A 21,786-nucleotide genomic window follows, 5' to 3' on the forward strand; every position below is an offset into this window, starting at 1 on the left:
TGTCGGATTTGAGGACTTTGAACAGCCTAAACTACGTATTGTTATTGAATACTGGACCGTCAGTGCATGAATACACTTTAGAAACACATTATCTTTTGATCTGGCTACATATTGTTTTGCACTACAGGTACCCTTTAAGAGAGCGATCAGAGCTCACGCGCTGCTCCGTGTCGAGCTGTCTGCGCACACTGCACTGCGCAGCTCACAGCCAGAGAAGTGGCGCAGCTTTAGAGACTTCGGCTTAAAAAATAAAAAGATGCCAGAAGTGAAATGTTTCAGTCTGTAAAGTTGTGTAACTCTCCAGCTGCTCATCCTGATGAACTGTGGATCATCTGGTCAGAGACTAACGGCCTCATAGTGTATAATCAATGCTATGATGGAACCATGTAGTTTCATTCATATCTGGCTGTATGAATACTAATATTACTGTCATTTATTAAGTGTTGAAAAAGTTGGTAAAAAGTGAACCATACAGATGTTTTATTTATTACTATTATAGATAAATATACCAGTCTCGTAATTATGGTACCATATTGTTTGTATGGTGTATTGAATTCTGGTATCGGGTATCATGATATTTATGGCAGGTATGTAATATGTATAGAAGTTATAATATGAGTATCGTGACAAACAAGGTAGAGACAGAACAGATTCAGGGAAAAGTCCATGAGGACTGTTCAGGCAAAAAAAAAGGAAGTTGGTTCATGAATGACTTTAACCATATTATATATAATGACAATGTATATTTGTTATTACTATCATTATAGGGCTGAGTCAGAGCGGAGGACCTTTTGTTCTTAAACTGTTTATTATCATTATTTAGATTTGTGGTCAGAACAATAAAATGACTGTAGTTGTGGTTCTAAAAGCTTTGAGGCTTCAAACAACGTGGATGTGGTGTGGTGACAACAAACAAAAAAAAGTCACCTGCACCCGTTGTCACCTTTTTCACCCCTCATGAGTTTGCAGGTATGTAATGACACAGCTAATGAGGCTAAATGTGTGTAGTACACACACTGGCAAACATACGTCATCTCCATCCTGCTGTAAACGATTTGCAACTTTTGTTTCCATTGGTATTTTTCACGACAGCGTGCGCTGATTGGATTTATGTTTTTTTCCATTTGGTCCAAAGAGTGTGGATGTTTCTTCGTTATTATTTCTTCCTCTCGTCTCATTTCTCTCTCCATCCTTCTGTCTGTTCTCACGGCTGACTGGAAAGTAACATTAAAGGACTGATTATTATGACCATTATACTCCACTCTGAGGTTTCCTCCTACACACACACACACACACACACACACACACACACACACACACACACACACACACACACACATATACATATACCTATTTACACACACACACACAGTTACACATGTTTACTCACCCGGCGGGATGTGTCGGCACGTCCACCTTAAGGTCTGCGAAAGTGGAATTTCATTTCCTGTTGAGGAGAAATCAAAAGAACTGTCAAGCTGTCATGTGATTGTCTGGAGCAGAGCAACAACGATCCACCAGTACAAATGAAAGGCCTGATTGTTATTCACTTGAATGTCAGTCTCATTGACACCATTTTGAATACACCATTTTTCATCCAGTACAGATTCGTCTATGTCCAAGTTACAACTTTTAATATGATTTAAGTAGTTAGATTACTAGCTGATACTTATTATTTTGCAGGATCATCTTTACTGATCTTCTGTTTGGATTCTAAGATCCGTTATCTTATTTGGTTTAATACATGTTTGATTTAGCTTTTGTGTGATTCCCTTTGTTTTTGTTTTTGCAGGAACCTCGGAAAGTCAGGACTCAGAGTATCTTGCTTGGGGCTGGGTGAGTAGACTCTCGGCTTCTCTGCCCATAATGCATTTCTCCCTCAAGTCTTACTTATCAGCAACAACACCAACTACATTGCCTAAACAAATAATACAACAACAAAAAAGAGACCATCTTTATTAAGTACAATTCTATTAAGTTCAGCTTGTTTTTTTGTATTAAACAAACACATCTACTGTGGTGGTATAATTCACTTTCTGATAAAATGGCTCGCTGTAGTTTAATCAGTGTGTTTGTCAGTGTGTTTGTCGGTGTGTTTTTCTGTGTGTGTGTGTGTCGCCATTTCACTGTGGATTGCTGGTCGAAATTGTTCCATCAAGCCCACTCCATTTCAGCTTCAATATATAGCATGAGAGTGGGTAGAAGACAACATGCACACGCAGCATACCTATATTTATTACAATGGAGAGCTCTCAAATAATAGATGTGTGTGTTTTTAATTGGTCCTGCTATCTCAGAGTTGGAAAATGAAATGAAAGCAATAGAAGCCAGGAGGATAAAAACCTACTATACACATCCACATCATCTTGGCCAACATAATTATAACGTTTATTAGTTTTCCTCATTCAATTTCACTTATTGCATGTATCTCCTATTGTCCATAAATAAGTCATATATCTTCTGAAGAGGATTTCAGGGATCTTCCACATTGATGAAATCCCATGAAGTTGTTGGAAAAGGAAACTAGAGTTTGTTCCCAACAAGGTAACTAAAGTCGTTTTGACCCACTGAGTTCTGTTAATTCTGAACTTCAACTCACATTTACACAGAATTGTTTTCCCTTTGATCAGATTATTTGCATCAACCCAAGTTTGGAAATTCAAGACTGAAGTCTCAAGCAAAATACATATGAAAAGGTATGCTGCGAGTAGCACATCAGTACCTGTGATCCTCTCGATGAGATCAAACACCAGCCGCTCTGTTCTTTCTGCTCCGAGGCCCTCGGGGACTCGGATCAGCCCCCTTCCTGTAAACCAAATCACAACTTCCAGGTGTCATGGGACATGAGCTTAAGCCAGTTTAGAGAGGTCGACCTTCAGCAGGACGTTTCAGCCAGTGTCCGCGAACAGACGATGGCTCAGTCACATTTCAGTGTTCTTCGTATTTATTCAGCAGTAGAAGAGACTTCCGATGATCATGTTTTTGGCTTTGCCTTGAGTTTAGACCTGCTCTGTAGTCCTGCTCCAGCCTGTGTTTGAATATGTATCGACACTCCTAACTTTAAGCTTCCCTCTGGTCTTTTCAAAAACAGCTGTGCGTCTCCCCATTACTGCTACACATCTCCAAGTTACTCCAAGGCTTCGTTCAGACGGCAGGTAAATTAGATCGTTTCTCAAGACGGACTGTCTGCAAAGTGATGTGCAAGTGATCAGAAAGGTAACGCGGTAGATGTCAGTTACAACTATAGGGATGCCCCCCGAAACTCAGGAAGCTGTTTTAAATCAGTAACAAGACAAGGTTGACAAGGTCCGCAGTTCTGCTTCACTCTGACACACACACACGGACTCGGGTTTAAGTGCAACGTGAGACACACATCATGGCAGGCGGAACAAAAAGAGTGTGGCTACATTTTACTCCAGGAGATGATGATAAACTTTCCTTGTCACAAATGCAATAAACTCTCACGACTAAGACTCGAAGATTTGGCAAACAAGCATGAAATAAATCTGCATTAATACAAAGTTTGCAAATGTTTTGCGAGCAGCCGTCCGTCCTCGTCCCCTGCAGGCGACGTTGGCGGCGTTACCGGACCTTTTCAAATCAATCTGGATACAATCTGAAAATGACAAAAAACTCATTTGAGCTGGTAGTCCAAACAAGGCCTCCATTGTACTCTTGCTGACGACGCTTCCTCATATTTACCGATCTCATACGGCGGTGTTGTGGCTGGATTTCTTCCTTTCTTGATCGATCCTGACTAATCTCTTAATCTGCTGCTGTATAAACTTGTATTTCTCTCCTATCTGACTGCTGGTGAGACGCCACAGGATCCTCACACATGGGATCTCAGTAATCACAGTGGCATCCTTCACTGCATGGATTTGACTTGGCCGAACCTGATGCAGTTAAACCTCAGTTATCGTTTTCGGCAGCTTCGGTTTCTCTGTTTACCAGCTGACCTCAATCACCACATTTGGCAGCAGATACCAGCTGTTTTAGCGTTACGATACATGCATCATTAGTGTTGCTTGACATTAAATCACCAAATGGCACGGTGGTTAATTTCTGTTCTTGTTTTGACTTTGACAGGCCTGAGCTGATTTTAAAGTCCCCATCCCCTCAAAGATGTGCTTTGCTTATTGGTGTTTGACCTTCACCGTGCCGACCGATGTTCGTGCACACGAGTTTAACACCAGCTGTTCTCACAGTCATCTGGTGAAGCAGGAAAGTTCATCTGTGTTTTTTCAATGAGGAGAACGATAGACACGTTTTGCAGAAAAACTATAGCAGGCACAACTTTATAACTAAAAGCAGGGTACATTCATTCTAATTATGTGGGACTTTTTTGTTTTGTGGTTGACTTGACTTTTCAAACATGCAGATAAATTGAGATTGAAAAACGTCAATATACAATTGGCGAAGCTCGCTGAATAGATTTGGGACCCAAGAGGATTTCCTCTGGTGCTGGCGGAAGATTAAATGTGGTGAAGCTTTGAGTGTAATGTCTCCGTCTCAAGGCCGGATCTAAGCACTGCTGCCCCAGGTGGTTCACGGTAGACTGAGAGGTCTTACTCGATATGGCTGAGCCTTCACGGTGCAGAAAAGGTCAGCATAATGCCAGCTGCCCGCCACACGCTGCGCCCAGGGATATGCTGCTGGCAGGGGGTAAGAGGAAGAGAGAGGGCAAAGAGCAGGATGCTAAATGGTTTTTCACTCTTTAACTTGAAGGAACAGCGTCAAGAGCGTGTGTGTTCTCACAATCGCATCGTCTTTTTACAGAAACATTCAGCAGATACCACACACTTCAATTCAGTTTATTTTGTATAGTCCATTATTACAAATTACAATTTAACCTCAGAGGGCTTTACAATCTGTACACATACGGCATCCCTGTCCCAGGACCTCACATCGGATCAGGAAAAACTCTAAAAAAAACACTTTCACAGGGAAAAAAGGGGAGAACCGTTCAGGAGAGCAACAGAGGAGGATCCCTCTCCAGGATGGACAGATGCAATAGATGTGATGTGTACAGAAGGAATCATTACAGAGTTACAACACATTCAATGAGTATGACAGAGTGTATGAATAGTTGGTAGTAGTCATGGACCACGATCCAGACCTCCATGATCCATCAGGCAGATGGAGGTAGAGAGGAGGAGTGGGCGGGGCATCAGCAGGGCCATGGCATCAGACCCAGCCAGGTCCAATGGACCCTATGAGACGTGAAGTCACAAGGACTCTGGATAAGGAAGCAGAGTTAATACTGTGTGATGGAGAGATGAAAATTCATCCATAAGTAGAGAAAGAAAAAGAGAGAGGGGCTCAGTGTATCCTAAACCTGATTCAGCCCTCACTATAAGACTATCAAAGAGGAAAGTCTTCAGTCTACTCTTAAACGAGGTGACTGTGTCTGCCTCCCGGACTGGAGGTGGAAGCTGGTTCCATAAAAGAGGAGCTTGATAACTGAAGGCTCTGGCTCCCATCCTACTTTTTAAGACTCTAACTTGTATCACCTGACTGAAAGATAAACAAAACACACATTCAATCATGTTGCATCGTGATTCAATCATTTGTTGCAGGTTGCCCCGAGCGCAGCGTCGCCTCACCTGCATTGGCTCCATTTACATAATGGGGTAGTCGTTCAAAGAGCCCGTTTTCTCCACAACACTTGCTTGCTGTTCAGAATTCCCACATCCTACTTCTTCACTTAATGCGAGTGAAGATGCTGTTTCAGAACAAAAGATGAAAACGGACTGTAGTTCAAGTCGTTGCTCGTGGCAATTCCTAAAAATGAAATTTGGAGTGCTCGGCAGCTGCAATGTGACTTGAGACCCAAGGCTGCTTTTAAAACGTTGAAACTAAGCTTGAAAACCAGGACGCGGTATTCGATGAAATGCCCCAACGTTATGCAATGATAAAGGAGAAGAGTGACCTTGACCTGCGACTGACTCGCATCTACTTCACTCTGTTGCTATGAGGACATTCATTTTGTGATTGCAACAGTATTTAGGGTGCCGACTGTCAGCGCGCTCTGAACCTTGAATTAAAGTCCTGCATGTGTGGCATCCTGTGGATACAAAGTAGTGAAAATGGGATTGTGACACGTTTGTATCCCCCCCCCCCCCCCCCAAGCACCAAGGATGAGCAGCCAGAGGGATATTTGGTAATATCTTTTATTTAATTCAGCCCGCGGACTGTGTCTCTGCTCTGCACTCTCGTCTTCAGTCTGTTCCGCTCCTTTACAGAGATAGACTCGCAGATACACAAACGCAGATTGTCATCAGCTGGACTGATTGGTAATCAATCAGCTGATGACAATCCGACACCGTTCCCTGAACCACACCCTAGCTCCACCCACTCTGCAGTCAAGCCCAAACACACCGCGCTGCCACAGGGATCTTTATACCATGTGGTGTTCTGCATTCACACTTTTCTGATTTAGATACATTTTCAATTAATTTAGAAAAAAGTTGACAGCTTCAGTGCTGTGTATGTTAATCAACCATTACCACGTCAATGTGTTTAATGAGCTGCACTTTGTCAGTAGAATCAGCCATCAGCTGACTCACAATGTATACGGCTCTAGTGAAGAAATAATCATATGGATAGTTATTACTTTCCACCGTGATCATCACTTCTTGCTGTTGTTTTACAATTTAAATTGTGTTTGAGTGCAAGATCTTTCTTTCATTTCAGTCTATTTATAATGTTTTATTTTAGTTGGCTGGCTTTATTCTTTACAGTTTTAAATGGGTGAAACACAAATCTCACCATATTTGACTCATATGTGGGCGACTGTGGGTCAGTGGGTAGCAGGTCCATCTTTCAGGGGGTTGGAGGTTCAATCCCCGCCCTAGTCGATGTGTCCTTGAGCAAGACACTTAACCCTGAATTGCTCCCTGTAGCTGCGTCTACGGTGTATGATTGTAACAGGATTGTAAGTCGCTTCGGATAAAAGCGTCAGCTAAATGACATGTAATGTAATGTAATATGTATAACTCGTATACACACATGTAATGTGCGTATATGTAGTCTGAGGAATTATTAGCAGTAATAATGCAATATTGTGTGGGACTTTAGGAGAACGTTTTCCTTCCTGATTTGGTTCATTTGCTGTGTGCTAATGTGGGAGAGAATCTGAAGAGGCAGATTAATTAGTATTCCACACAACCTGTCAGCTGGGACACCGTGCAGAACAAAATTTACGGAATTATGAGACTCCTGCCTTGGCAGTTTTGGATCGGCCCTGACGGTCTCCACCTCTTCCACTCCGTCTTTCTCTCTATGAACTGAGCTTTCTCTCTCATCCTCTCTGATCCATCTTCTCCTCCCGCCATCCATATCTAAACTCATCATCAACTCCTTCTTTTAATGTTTGGACAGGAAGAGGGAAAATAAACATTGAGACATTCCAGCTTAACAGGAATTCTTTCCTTTCTTTCTTTCACTCTTGATATCACTGTTTATTTCACTCACGCTCACCTTTCCTCCCCTCTTTTCCCACTTTTCCTCCTTCATGTTTTTGTGTGTTGCTTTCTGTCCCTGTGGGCATTGTTCTGGTATAAGCAGCTTGTTATCTGGTTGGATAGAGGTTAGCGCTGTGCTCAGGCAAGATCAAGAGGACACACATACACAAAGAAAAACACGTTTGACATTTGCAGATGCAGGAGGAATCCCAACTATTTTTGCTGTACACAGCAACCTTGACAATAACACCAGTGCTATATAGTACTGTCGAGTAAAAGTGCTGCTCCCTCTGTTTCCTGCTGGAAGTTCACTTTGGGGAACCCATAATTACGCAATTCAATATCAGTTATATGCACTAAGAATAACAAAAAGATCATTTCAGATTACAGCAAAGTACAATTTAATCAGTAAAATGTACACGCATCGGAAAATGTCACATTCTCTTTCCACTGTGTAAAATCCTCTCACCAATTAATTGGAACTGAATTGATTTCTGAATCAAAACACAATGTCCAGGTCCATATTGGCTCCTGCATGCTTGCTGCACTGCTGCGGTGCCATCGACTGATGAATTGTTTCAATGATTCTCCCAGAAAATCCTGCAGTTTTGAAGTTTTCACTGAGGTTCTTTTGCAGGGGAGATTCGGAATGGACCAACATGTAAATGGACCTGTACCTGTACGGGGCTTTTCTAGTCTTCAGACCACTCAAAGCGCTTTCACACTACGTGTCATCATTCATCCGTTCACACCCGTTGATACACTGATGGCAGTGGCTAAGGAGCCACCTGCCCATCCGGAGTATCTAGCATTCACACACCGTAGGCACTGCTACGGGAGAAATTTGGGGTTAAGTGACTTGCCCAAGGACACATCGACATGGGCTAGCGAAGCCGTGATCGAACCGCCGATCATACGATGGAAGACCCTGCTCACCACTGATTCACAGTTGCCCACGGCTTCTTTTCCGCTACTTCTACAGCCCTCGTTTTCCTCACATCTCGTTTTCTACTTTGATTCACTTTAACATCATCGGTTAAAATCGACACCTGTATGGCTCTCCATCCTAATGCCATTTCATATCCTCACGGTACTCAGGCGAGCACACCGCCTTTGACCATAACTCACTCATCGCCTTTGTTATTATTTTAAGGTCCATTCTTTTCACCCTCAATAAAGTAACAATCGAAGTTGATTGTAATGTTCACCTTGATATACCTACTCATTGTTTGCAGCTGAAATAGAACATCGTCTCCAAACGTTGACTAGGATTTAAATCACCGTGCAATGTATTTATCAGTCCTGCTGGGATGATTGTGGTGGATCAGTAGTATTGTGCAGCATGTGAAAACAGCAATATGAATAACATGTAAAATATGATGCAACTAAATGCAAAAGCCTTGCAACAAATGCCAAAGCCTATTATCTCTGATTCTTTGTCAGAAAGAAGTTGAACACACTTTGATCATGTGTGAGGCTGATCTCTGTGATGCAGTTTTCAAAAGCCTTCTTTTGTACTATTATATAAAACGGGTGAAGAAAAAAAAGTCAAACGTGTTATGTTTGTGCTGTGTCACATTGTGCTGCGTTTCATTGTTTATTGTTTCGTAAACCGCGGGTAGGCCGCTGCTGAAAGAGTAGACGAGACGGAAGCGGATGTAGATACAACCGTATAGATGAACGCAATTGAAGTAGAAAAGTCAGAACTTGAAGAAACGGTACAGGAGACAGGGCCGTGCAACTCAACTGAACGTGGGTAAAAAGGATGGTGTGTGGGTGTGGGTGTGTGTGTGTGTGTGTGCGTGACATCATGGCAAAATGTGATCCTGGACCAACGTATCCTCATACGATTCGAATGGCGTCCTATGAAAAGTTACTCCTCATTTTTCCTGCATTTTCCTGCAAAAGCCAGCAACACATTTTTCAGCTTTACATGGAAAAAGTATTTTCATAATAAACTTCTGTATCCACAGGAAAGGATTAGATTCATGCAACACAACTTCTTGGTTAGGTTTAGGAAAAGGGTTGGGGGTTAGAGTTACACTGCCCCTCCTGCCCACACTGTGTGGGGCTGTTGCATATTTTTTATACTTCCCCATTCCTGATTACATGGATAACTCCTATGAATTATGACATTATTTTTCATATTTATAGCTAAAAATGCTAGATGAGACCAGCCGGCTGGGTGCACAATTTAGATCATTCAGGTACAGTTTCCCAGATGTAAGCCAAGTCCACAGACAAAAACAATCCAACAAAAGAATCCAGTCTTTCTATCTGTAGGCAGACAAGCTGAACAAGGTGGAAACAGAGAGTGAGGAGGTGGTTAAACTGAGACACCAAAGGAAATCTTTAATCTAAATGCGTGCCATCTATCACGCTGCCAGGCGACTGAAGTCAAGACTGAATTGGGTCGAAAGGATTCACAACAAAGTGGGAAAAAAACAATTGACACCTCTTGCCAAATCAAAATCTCTATGATCATTTTCTCGCTGCATGTTCTTCTTGACTCACTTCTTTTCTCCTTCTCTTCTCCTATGAATGGCTTTGTCTTGCTGCTCTCGATTGAAGTGCTTGGCGTCTGTGGTTACGTTGCAGAAATATCATAAAAATGGGAAAATATTAAGGTAGAAAACACAAGGCTGAGGGGAAATAAAATGGTGGACAGTGAAGTGATTTGAAATCAAGTTGTTGTGGCTGGATTTCTTCCTTGTTGGTCCATTCTAACTAATCTCTTCACCTGATGCATATAAACTTGTATCTCTCTCCTATCTGACTGCTGGTGAGACGCCACAGAATACTCACCCTCTGGACCTCAGTAATCAAACACCCACAGGACACAGAGTTTGGATCAGAGTTCAATTCACGTAGATTTATTTGTAACCAACAGTTTCACAAATAAACCTGGTCTGGGTCCGGTATTAAAGACAACGCCACATCTGTCTTTCCCAAGCCCCGAACAAACACATTGACATATTATTTATACATCAGCCTCAATGCAGGTGCCGCCTCCGTCCACTCCCTCATTACATATTAGTTCTCGTCACTCAGTGTGACCCCTGTCTGACCTCTGTCCCAGTCCAAGCTGGTTACTTTAAGGAATGTGGAGGTTTCTTGCTGACGTCTCCCCCCTCGTCTCTTCTCTTATCGTTATTGTGTCTGAGCCTCCTGGTCCTTGCTCTGCAGTCTCCTCTCTACCGGTTAAGACTGGAGCAGCACAAGGCCGCTGGGTCTATCTATGACTGGCATTGTTGACCCTTGTCTGAGGGAGAGAGCTGTGTGTGCCCTCTCAATCATCTTTGTTGATGTAATTTAAGCCTAATATAACACAATGAAAAAGTTTAATACACCCTATGTATATATGTTGTTGTGGAAGCACATAATTTGAAACATTTCTCCCACCACAAAGTCAAACAATGACGTGATTGTTCCATTTATGTTATAACCTCATCAGTTTCTTTGTCAGGAGTTACTTCGAGTTTCACTGTTTACCTGAACACCATTCAGCTTTAGGAAAAAGAACTGCTAACAAATTGAAAATTTGCCTCATAGGGTTTTACAAGATGTAGACATACAATTGTTTTCTCTCTCCTGGGACCTCACACCGTTTCAGGAACCCCCCCCCCTCTCCCCCCCCCCCCCCCCCAAAAACGTTCACAAGGAGAATAAAGGGTCTGATATACTCGATGTTCATGTGGATAACAAAGTCCTTGGTCCTCTCTTGCCACATTTAAAGTGCACTGAAACATTGAGGATCTCATATCTTACCAGGGAACCCAGGACACAATTATAAGTCATGCAGCATTTACAGATTTGCACCAGACGTGTCTGTCAACAGTTTTGACATCATCTGAAACGGTTCCTACCGCCACAAAGCTGCATACATAACTCAGAGAGGGAGTGTGCAAAGGATTTAGGGTCTCCTGTGGTTGAGGTGGCTGAGCTTTGTGTCTTGTTTATCGGCATTGTTTAATCAGGAGCATGTTGTCAGATGTGCACACACACACACACACACACACACACACACACGGTCTTCCAAATATGCCAGGGAAAACAGAAACTCCATGGTTAGATGTTTCTCTTGGGAACTTAATCCAGGGATTACTGTAGTAGTGTTTACACCAGGATGTCCAGCAATGTTTCCTCATGTTCAAATGTCTTTCTCTTCCTTGCAGGTACATGGGTGACATTTGGAGGGCAGATAACAGACGAGGTATGATTCCTTATCTTTGTTTGTTTAATCTGAATGGACTCCTGCTTATTGATTGATATATGTTGTTGTACTGCAATCATGTATTCAAGAGGGTTTAATGTATTGTGTGTATAAACACGTCCACCTGATGTCATGTTCCCCAGTGCCCTGTGCAGAAAACACAGTGGAACATGTTTGATATTGTAATAAACCATTGGTCTGGAACACAACGTTTAAACAAGAACATTCCTAACATAACAAAGAACGAATTACATAGACAAACAACCTCTGTCTCTTACATAACAATTTACTTTAGCTTTATCTCTGTATTATATGTTCAGATCCTTTGGCCAACATATGAAATAATCTTGCTTGTGGATGGAGCTTCAAGTTTTCTTGATGTAAACACAGTGAACGAACTCCAACGACAGAAGAACCCTACGAAAAATGTCCTGAGCCATTTCCAACTCGTAAAATACTGTCTCTTAGTCAGTGGCCCCAAGCATCAAACTATGACACTCTAGCCAGTCACATAGAGATGCTAAAAAATGCTTCTTTGCATCTGGATCAGACGCCGCGGGCCACAGACTAAGCGCTGGTATTTGAAGTTGGGTGTGAGACCGGGTTGTCACTGCCTTCACGTTCAAACCCCGATGAACAAGTGATACCCTAGAATTGGAACTCCAGAAATCACCCACCAAAAACTATTCATGCCCAAAACCTATTGCTAAATGTATTACTGAGTGACCTTTGAAAATGCAGCCTGTACGTCAAGGTTGGCTGAACATTCGAGGAGCAGTGTTCAACCATTTTTCTGCCTCTTTTGTAATTGGAAGGCAAGCTCTACGATGGAGTTTTACTCAACCTGCAGAATCAATAAGGAAAGGATGCGTTAAGCGTTTCAGCCACACTCTTTTCTGTTGTCCGTCTCACACTCTTTCAATGAATGAATACACACCTGTTGTCAATCTACCTTGATCGCACCATTAGCTGAGTGATGAGCGCTAACACCTGCAGGTTCAATTAGCCTATAGCCTAGTTTGCTGCCTCATGATGTAATAACACAGGTGGACAACTTTTATAAAGACTGTAGGTGTGATGGTTCAGGTTATTGAACCTGACAAAAATGTTATGCTACATAAAGGGTCATGCTTAGAGTCAACACATTATGTGTTTGTGTTCATACTTAAATCCCCTTTACACTTGTGTCGATGAACTCTAACAGGCATGTTGATGCTGTGGTTTTTTGGTTATCACACACACACACACACACACACGCACACTTTGATTGGGGGGAGGAGAACTAATCTCACCCCATGGGACACAGAACCGGTAAACTCACAGTATTATTTAATTTACCTGAAGGCTTAGTGCCATCAACTCGCATGGTACGCTAAAAGCTTAGCATCCCTCTTCTCTCCCTTATTGTGAATGTCCCCAAATCAATGTCTCTGGTATCACTGAACAAGTCAGAAGGGAACTGTTTAAAATCCAAACTTGTTGACTCAGTTTTTTGACAACATTTTTAAAAAAGAGTCAATTTTGCAAAAAGAGGGTCTCGTGGGTTTTGGTGGTGCGACCACACAACAGCTGAATGCCCGTTTTAATGTTGTTATCAAAACCACCTTAAATAAACTAGATTGTCCTCAGCAGAGTTCAGTGTCCATGTCCTCATTAAGAAATCCTTTAAGGAGCATTGGGCTGCAGTGAAGCGCCCGGGGAGCAACTGGGCGTTCAGTGTCTTGCTCAAGGACACTTCGACATGCAACTATGGGGAGAGCGGGGACTGAACCGGTTACCTTGTGGACGACCACTCTCCCCACGAGCTAGAGCCGACACCTAAATATGCACTTAGTAAGGCACAACACTGACAGACACAAACACACATGCAGACATCGAACAGAAGTCTCAGCTTTCCCTTTTTAATTAGTATAATTTCTAATGAGGCATATTGGAAAGGTCGGACTGCTGAAAGCTGCAGAGCAACCGGACCAAAATGACTTGAAACTGAGAGAAATGGCTCGCTTCGGCAAATACTCAAACCGTCACCTCGAGAGCTCATTCACGTCACATCTGTACACACAGAACATGACAATGAGTATCGAATTCAAAGACCTCAACCACATGAACATATTAAGAATATTCAGTCATGGCATTTAAAACCTACGCTTCCTGTACTCCAACACCAAACTCTGCCCGGCAGACATTCGCGTTTCAACGCCGGCAACTCGTCGCCTCACAAGATTTCAGAACAATATTCTGCCTTGAGCGACATTCCTTCCATAATGTCAGATATTATTAATTACAATCGGAGCATATCAATGGCAAACACAAGCACTTTAAGTCGACGCAAATGTCAATGCCTGATTACATTGCAGTTCGTATACTTTTCAGAAAGTGTTGTCCCCCTAAAAAACGGTAAAATTGAGTTACTTTTGATTAATAGCCCGGTCTTGACCTCACTCTGAGTTTGGCAGAAAACCACAGCAAATGCCAGGAAATAACTGAGCCTAAAAGACCCTTTTCACGGCACTTATAGGGTAAATCCTGCAATTTCCCACTGTGGGAATAATAAAGGAATATCGAATCTAAACACAGGTGTCATTGATCAAATTAAGCATGGTCCCATTCTATTTGTGTCAGTCATTCAAAAATGATGGCCTAAGAGCTTTAGAAGTGCCGTTTCTCACTACTTCCCTGTGCTGATGCTAAGCTAAGCTAATCACCTGCATGTTCTCGCTTAATGTGTTTCATGCAGAGTGACAGGACGGTTTCTCACTTAAGAATAAGCTCATTGAAAGATGTATGTTTACCTCATCAAAGGACTACTAAGTTTGCTTCACTTTGTCTGGGAAGCAACACATTCCCAGACAAAACGCTCACAAGAGGGACGGTGGGCTGCAAGATAACATTACTTACTCATTCAAAAAGGCCAAAAATGGATCCATAAATCCAAAAGTGAATTGTCGATTTCAACTTTGATGTTGGGAGTGTGGAGGGGAGGAGGCAGCGCAGCCGTAAAATCATCTTAAGGCTGTGTGGGTAGTATGTGGGAGGCTACCAATGCCTTGCTTCTGGGGTTGTGAGAGATGAAACATTTATTTTCCCTCACTCGTAGCTGTTCTGTGTATGGAAACCAAACCTTTTGTGCCCCAGAATAAAACAAAGACAGAAGCCTGAAGCGTAGCCAGATGCATTTCTGCAGTGACTCAGTGTTTTTCCAAAGGTGAGGGCAGAAGTGCATGTGTCTGAGTTTGTCTGTTGCAGACAGATTGTCCCCCTTTTTTATAAAAGGATACTGCACCATTTGAAGGCCACTAGTCGCATTCAGTTTGTCCAAAATGGCCAGAAGTAAAAAATCGGTGTAAGCAGCAATGCTTCAGAATCCCTTGTGAATGTCGCTTTGAGCTCTAACCGACAACGCGACTCATTGTGAATGAGCAATCAGCAAAGGCCACTCGCCCTTTAAAACAGACTCTATCACCCTCATCCCGGCTCTCTGGATGGGACTTTCTGCTGGTCTCGCCGTTTGTCTCCATAAAGCTGTCCTCAGCATGTTCCGAACCTTTTCTGCAAAACATTTATTACCCACTGTGAAATGATCTCCACTTTCCATTACCTTGCCCATCCAGCACTTGATAACTTCTTACATTTTCTGCTAACTTTTTCTTTATCTTTATCATCTATATCCTTTCCTCGGCAAAAATAAATTTTCTCTCCTTTACTGACCCCGACTTTCTTTAACCTCGCCATTATCTAACTCTGGCGGCCCTTTAATTTCCTCCCTCAATGCCCATTCGACTGTCTCTGAAAGCAGAGCGTTTGCATCCGGTGATAATGAGATATAGTAAAGACAGTACTGGTACTAAGAATATCATTAGGTTTCTTTTACAGACCAGTTTACTGGCTCTCACTTTTTAGTACCTCAATCGTTTATTATCATTTGTTTTCTTTATTTTACTTTTGTCACATCATTTTCTCAGCCTTTTTAAAAATTACATCTAACATTTTATTGCATAGTTGCAATAAAGGGCACTCCTGTTAAACCTCTGTGCACAGATCCCTCTTGGGCCATGCCTGCTTCCCTGGGGTTTCATAAGCCAGCCCAGCCTCCAGCTGAGCGCTCTGGGGAAGGTCATGCTCCAACAGAACCAGTTTATACAATTTGCTATAGTTTTAAGTGTTATAGCTTTTCTTAACGTCTACATTCGAAATCGGCCATCATGGAGAGAGGGGTAGGCGTGAAATTGTTTAAGGGCACTCAGTTGTTCACATGAAGAGTGACAGAAATAGTTCCTTACAGAATTCTAAAAGGTCACACCTTTGCTTGATCTCGAACATCAGCAGACAACGTCACGGTGATTTGACCGTTCTACAGGCGGTTCTGATTCAATAGATAAGTTCCTCCAGGCCGGACGTTGTTATTGTCACTGCCGAGCCCGGAATATCTCCTCTCCTCATATTATACATTCACATAATCATCTATTCCGTATGAGCTGCAAACGTGCTATTTACTGAAAACGAGTACAACACAATGCACTGTACTTTTCAGTTTGTGAATAATTTGTGTTCAGCAGAAGGTTTATGTAAAACCACAGAAGACACCTTTGCTTTCAAGAGACGGAATCTAACGCACACTTTAGTTTTATGGCACAATGTGTCAGGTCTTTGTGACGGGGTGAGGCTCAGGCGCAGAGAGACAGGCTGGACGCAATATAAATAACAAAAAAAAGCACTCTTTAAAAAGCAAAACAGTTTACAAAAAAACAAGGTCCAAAAGGGGCAGGCAGAGGATCGTCAGTCAGGGCAGGCAGGGTCGAAGCAGGCAGGATCAGATACGACAGACAGGATGACAGGAAAAAGACACGGAACTAGAGACTACAAGGGAAAGACTGACACAATATATAGGGGGGGAAACAGGTGTACGACATCAGACAGTAACGAGACAAGAGTGGCTGAGGGCAGGTGCAGGGAATTAAACAATTAAGACAGAGAAGACACAGAGGAGACATAGGAGACATAGGAGACACGGAACACAGGAGAAACAGAACCGGGTGTTACACATTGGTTGTGTTCCTGGTTGTGCATTCTTAGTGTTGTTTGGCCTTCGTCTCTCACTTGTGTCCCTTTCATTCAGCTCTTGTGGCTATGAGAGAGTTTGCACCCCTACTGCATGTTGCTGTGGTGTTTTGAGTATGTTCTATTGACTTGCACTCAAACAATACTTATTCTCTGAGGCCTCAGTCTAAAATTTGCCCGAAATGATAAAAATCAAAGAAATCATGGAGCAGCGAGACTTTGTGGCGTGCCATGTTTTTCTTCATCGATAATGTTATTAGTAAACCTGGAACGCCACAGCTGTGGACACACTACTGTTTGTATTTAATATATTCATATGCCCAATGCTATAGCTGTGTTTGTTTGTGTGTCCTGACCACTTGTCAGGTTGCCGAGCAGCTGATGACCATTGCCTATGAGAGTGGAGTCAACCTGTTCGACACAGCTGAGGTCTACGCAGGCGGCAGGTGGGTGTCGAGCCAAACCAAATGACCTCTCCCTTGTTCCTAGTTCAGGTTGGTGTGATCAGATGCAGACGTCTGGCAAGAGCGTGGCTCCAAAGAGTTGTTTTTTTAAAGTTCTCATTCATGTTTAGATCATATTGTGTATATATATGCAGAGTCTAATTAGTTTCACTCATTTAGTGAACCAGTATCTGGAGTGTCGTGCAAGTTGAGAAAAGGTTTCCACACTCGTCATGCATCATATTTTTCACTTGGACCTCACTGATGTTAATGTGAGGTTGGAGTCATTGTTTTTATTGATTATTAGTTTTTTTTAGCTCCTTGAAGTAACCCGAGTCTGTGCTTTTGGAATTTCTTTGAAAATAATAGAAATGTTCAATATGATTATTCATGCAGAATTTTAGGTTATTCTTAAGGATTAAAGGAATATTTTGTAATTATTTGTGTTAGAACAAAGTGCATCGCAGCGCTAAATGGCCTACGTTGTGAACTAATTAGCAGAATCTGATATGTATTATTTATTTAAACCATCTGACACAAACGTGACGAAAAATCCTGCAAAACACTTTTGCAGCCTGTGCAGGCTTTATCAGGGCAAGTGAGAAGATTTCCATCATTTGCTTCGCATTCAACTAATTTAAATTTGGGATAGTTACCATAACGATGCTTATTAGAATTGGTCAGTGGTGTCAGTGGGGTTTGATTTTTTTCTCTCAGCTAAAATATCCACCAATGAGGTGTAATTTCCTTTTGCTGTATTGTAGTGTACCAGAAAACATAACATTAAAAAAACATTAAAAAAAAAAAAAAAATTCTGTCAAAAACAAGCCAAATTCTGTCCATTTGTCTTGTTTTAATGCACCATCTTACCTATTTCTGGAACCAGTGCTCTGCCAACCTTTCAATGCACAGTGGGTAGTTTAATTTGATATCAATGAATTTCAGGGTTGATATTGGAGAACGAATGTTTATGAATTCAAGCTGCAATTTAATAACGCCAACTCATTTATATTGCCTTGCAGGGCCGAAGTCATTCTAGGAAACATTATCAAGAAGAAGTGCTGGAGGTAATGGTGACATACATGTGTGTGTGTGCGTGCATGGTGAGATCTGGACTATCTGCTGTGTCCGTTCCAGATTTGACTACATTCCTTATCTGCAGTAATTGGTGTATTTCTACACACACACACACACACACATACATTCCATCACAATACAGCAGCATGAAATAGTTACAAGCATTTTGTTCTCAAATATTCACTTTACAAAGCTATTTCAACACGCTCAGTCTTCAGCGTAGTTTATTATGTATCAACTGTGTCAGAAACACACAAGACAGACGTACAGTATGAGGGGAAGTAGCTCGTAGTACTAGGAAGTACCTGATGGATCATTATGTTGCCGTCTCATTATTGTGCAGCTTATGCTTGGAGTAAAACTGACAGCGAGCTGAAATCTTTAACGACTGGACTGACGCATTAAGATTGTTTCCACCAATTTTTTGTCTTTGACACTCGGGAGCATAAAGCTTACGACTCAGCACAGACATGGACGTCAACCAGCAGCTTGCACTGTTCTCTATGCAGCGCAAGTTCCCCCGAGAAGGCCACGACCGTCTCCACGGTCGTAATGTCTGTCTCCTGCCTCGGGTGTCATTATTGACACTTGATGCTTGGGCAGTAAAGACACGATGGACGTTTGGCATTTCTGTCTCCAAGTGTCGTCACGAGTTTACAGAGTGAAGACTTGGAAGTGAAGGAATGACCTTCTTCAGTTGTCACATCCACTGCATGTATTGATTTGTGCCCATTCAATTAGCCACTCTGTAATTGTGATTTGATGAAACATAATGTGTTGAGTTTATCCTTGGTTGCGATGAAGTACAATGCTTTATGTGTCACGCATTCTGCTGGAATCTTCTCATTTCTCTGCTCTTTCCCAGGCGATCCAGTATGGTCATTACAACTAAACTCTTCTGGGGAGGAAAGTAAGTTCAAAAAAAGAAACTCTGATTTTCATGCCTGAAGGCAGATGAGTGGTTGGTTAAGTTTTATTTATTGAGGAAGCCTCATTGAGACCAAGGTCTGGCCAGAGAACATCACGCAAAGCATTCCTCTCACACGGACACGATCATTTGAGAATATCTCGTCATAAAGCTTCAAAGTCCTTCAGAGGAGCAGCGTTTCAGTCACACGGAAAACTGCAACAACAAATTGGTTCTCAAATAATCAGTCATATAATATACTTACAATTAGGGAAATCTTGATAGTATATCCTTGCTATGGAAAGCAGTTTGTTGCGATGAACATAAATCTGATCTCTGTACACGACCTCTTTTTTATAATATAGTGGGATAAAGTCGAGGTTAATTTTTATGATAGTACATTATTTCTTACATATCTCTTCAGCATACACTGCTCAAAGACGATAATAGTTGATTCTCCCAACCTGAACAACTTACTTCCAAATGCAGTAGACAGAACATTAACCACCCACACACACACACACACACACACACACACACACACACACACACACACACACACACTCTTTAGCCGAGTGTCCAACTGGGAGATAAGGAGTAAGTTATTCCTGAGCACTCTACTTCTCTCTGGGGAAGGTTTAGTCCTTCACCTCTCCAGGAGTTGGTTGCATAATGATGTTAAACAGATGAAAAGGCACTGATCCATTTCCATAAAACAGCCCGATCCAAACGTTCTCAAGGTCAAAAAGTGATTTAAAAATGACTTTCACTCTTCTTGGAAAGTGAAATGACAGGTTACTATAGATGACTATTTTACAGTTGATTAAGCACCAGAACGTTCAGATCATATTTGAGTTATTTCGATGCCACAAACGCAGCATCACACACACAAATAAAATGGTTCATACACCCATTCATGCTGTCTATTCAGTCCTTTACATGGTTGGTAACATGACGTTACACTTTACAAGAAGGACACAAGAGCACAGAGATGAGATCTAACTCCTCCCACAGCCTTGTCTGTGGGTCCAACATGTACACAGACAACAATGGCCCCAGAACCTAAAGGGAATTAATGACTGAAAAAGATGTACAGGGAAGCTCATTGTTTGGTTTGTGTTTGCCCCATCAGAGCCGAGACAGAAAGAGGACTGTCCAGGAAACACATTATTGAAGGTAAGACACACACACACACACACCAGATAGACAAACCAACAATGTTGGACTCTTAAACCTTAAATAAATGAATGTTCTTCTCTACTGCATTGACCCTCCGTGATCTCGGCCTTGTGTGTCTCTCCGTGTCTCTCAGGTCTCACAGGCTCTTTACAGAGGATGCAGCTGGAGTATGTAGATATAGTTTTTGCCAACCGCCCTGACAGCAATACTCCCATGGAGGGTGAGTCGTATTACAGCTGATGTGTTGTGTTCCTGTTACAATGAACTCGATATCCACATGTTGGGCAGGTAGCCCTGTATAATTAATTAGCAAGATGTTGTTTATTGGCATGCATTATGGAGTGCTCGGGTTCCTCATGAGTCATCAGAAATGAATTGTGTACGATTGCTATTCTGAAGGTAAAGCCCGTTAACTGTGGGCTTTCTCTCCATGCCTTATCAATTAGCGCACACAGCTAATCGATAATAAAGTTGCATGTCTATTAATTTTTTATTTCCCCAGGCTATTAAAAATATGTATATGTATTTATGCTTTCTAGATAACTTGAATTAATTCAAAACAAAAATGAGAGCCCAAATGGCTGACATCATATACATGCATTCGCCTTATGGAGCCTGCTATGCTACCGATAATGCACAGGTTTTACCTTTGATAGGCCGGTTTGCATGTGATTGCTATATCGAGGTCTATATTGTGGCCGCTGTTTTCATCATTTAGAATAGCGGTGTAGAATATGACGCATTCAAACTCTTTACAGGTTTCTAACTGTGCTGCAAACACGGCTTACTTTTCTCCATCTGCCATCGCTGTGCATTTCCTATTGAATCCCCTCAACTATTTGATCTGCATCGAAGGGCTTTTACTCTCTGTCTACTTTTCTCCGTTGTTATATTGGATGGAAATTGAGGCGATTGTATTTTAATGTGAGCGCAGTGAGCACCATCACAGCCCGTTGCAGGAGCTGGTGGAGAGCGAGGCAGAAGTAACAAGAGGAAGAATTGTTTCCTTTCCTTTGTGCTGTTATTTCATTCGACAGGATGGTATTAACCCTCCTGTTACTTTTAGGGTCAATTTGACCCCATTCAATGTTTAATGTCGGTGTTCTTTGGGGTCAATTTGACCCCAGGCTGTTTTTCACTGTGTCAAACATATAAGAAATATCAACTTTTTTATATATTTAAAGGGCTATTTAGGTAGTCAACAAACAAACATTAAGTACCTCACACTTAAACTTGGGAAACAATATTAATTCTAATAATTTTCTGGAGGTTTTAATTGCTGGGGTCAAATTGACCCCGAGGGTAAAATATGTTGGTAAATGTGAAGGTAACAGGAGGGTTAAGAAAGGCATCTGGGTTTTCAGGTTGTTAATTACCAAACTTCATTTGACTTTTTTTGCGTCGCACACCTTTTTCATTGTTTTCCATAACTTTCGTATCCCT

At 41.9% G+C, this 21,786-nt stretch overlaps 1 protein-coding gene across 6 annotated transcripts in view; it reads left to right on the forward strand.

Annotated features, from left to right (window-relative positions):
• Positions 1-21,786, forward strand: part of kcnab1a (potassium voltage-gated channel subfamily A regulatory beta subunit 1a) — a 108,058-nt gene that overhangs the window by 76,013 nt on the left and 10,259 nt on the right. For 4 of the 6 annotated variants that reach the window (XM_056440700.1, XM_056440704.1, XM_056440699.1 and 1 more), the window contains exons 2-8: positions 1,793-1,836; positions 11,642-11,679; positions 17,104-17,183; positions 18,203-18,247; positions 19,123-19,167; positions 20,297-20,340; positions 20,477-20,563. In XM_056440700.1, coding sequence (XP_056296675.1) covers positions 1,793-1,836; positions 11,642-11,679; positions 17,104-17,183; positions 18,203-18,247; positions 19,123-19,167; positions 20,297-20,340; positions 20,477-20,563 — 383 coding nt within the window. Of the gene's footprint in view, positions 1-1,792; positions 1,837-3,096; positions 3,156-11,641; positions 11,680-17,103; positions 17,184-18,202; positions 18,248-19,122; positions 19,168-20,296; positions 20,341-20,476; positions 20,564-21,786 lie in introns of those variants that run through there. The other 2 variants (XM_056440705.1, XM_056440703.1) reach the window with 2 other exon arrangements.

This window comes from Pseudoliparis swirei, chromosome 20 (genome assembly GCF_029220125.1).
Source record: "Pseudoliparis swirei isolate HS2019 ecotype Mariana Trench chromosome 20, NWPU_hadal_v1, whole genome shotgun sequence".
NCBI classification, from domain to species: Eukaryota; Metazoa; Chordata; class Actinopteri; order Perciformes; family Liparidae; genus Pseudoliparis; species Pseudoliparis swirei.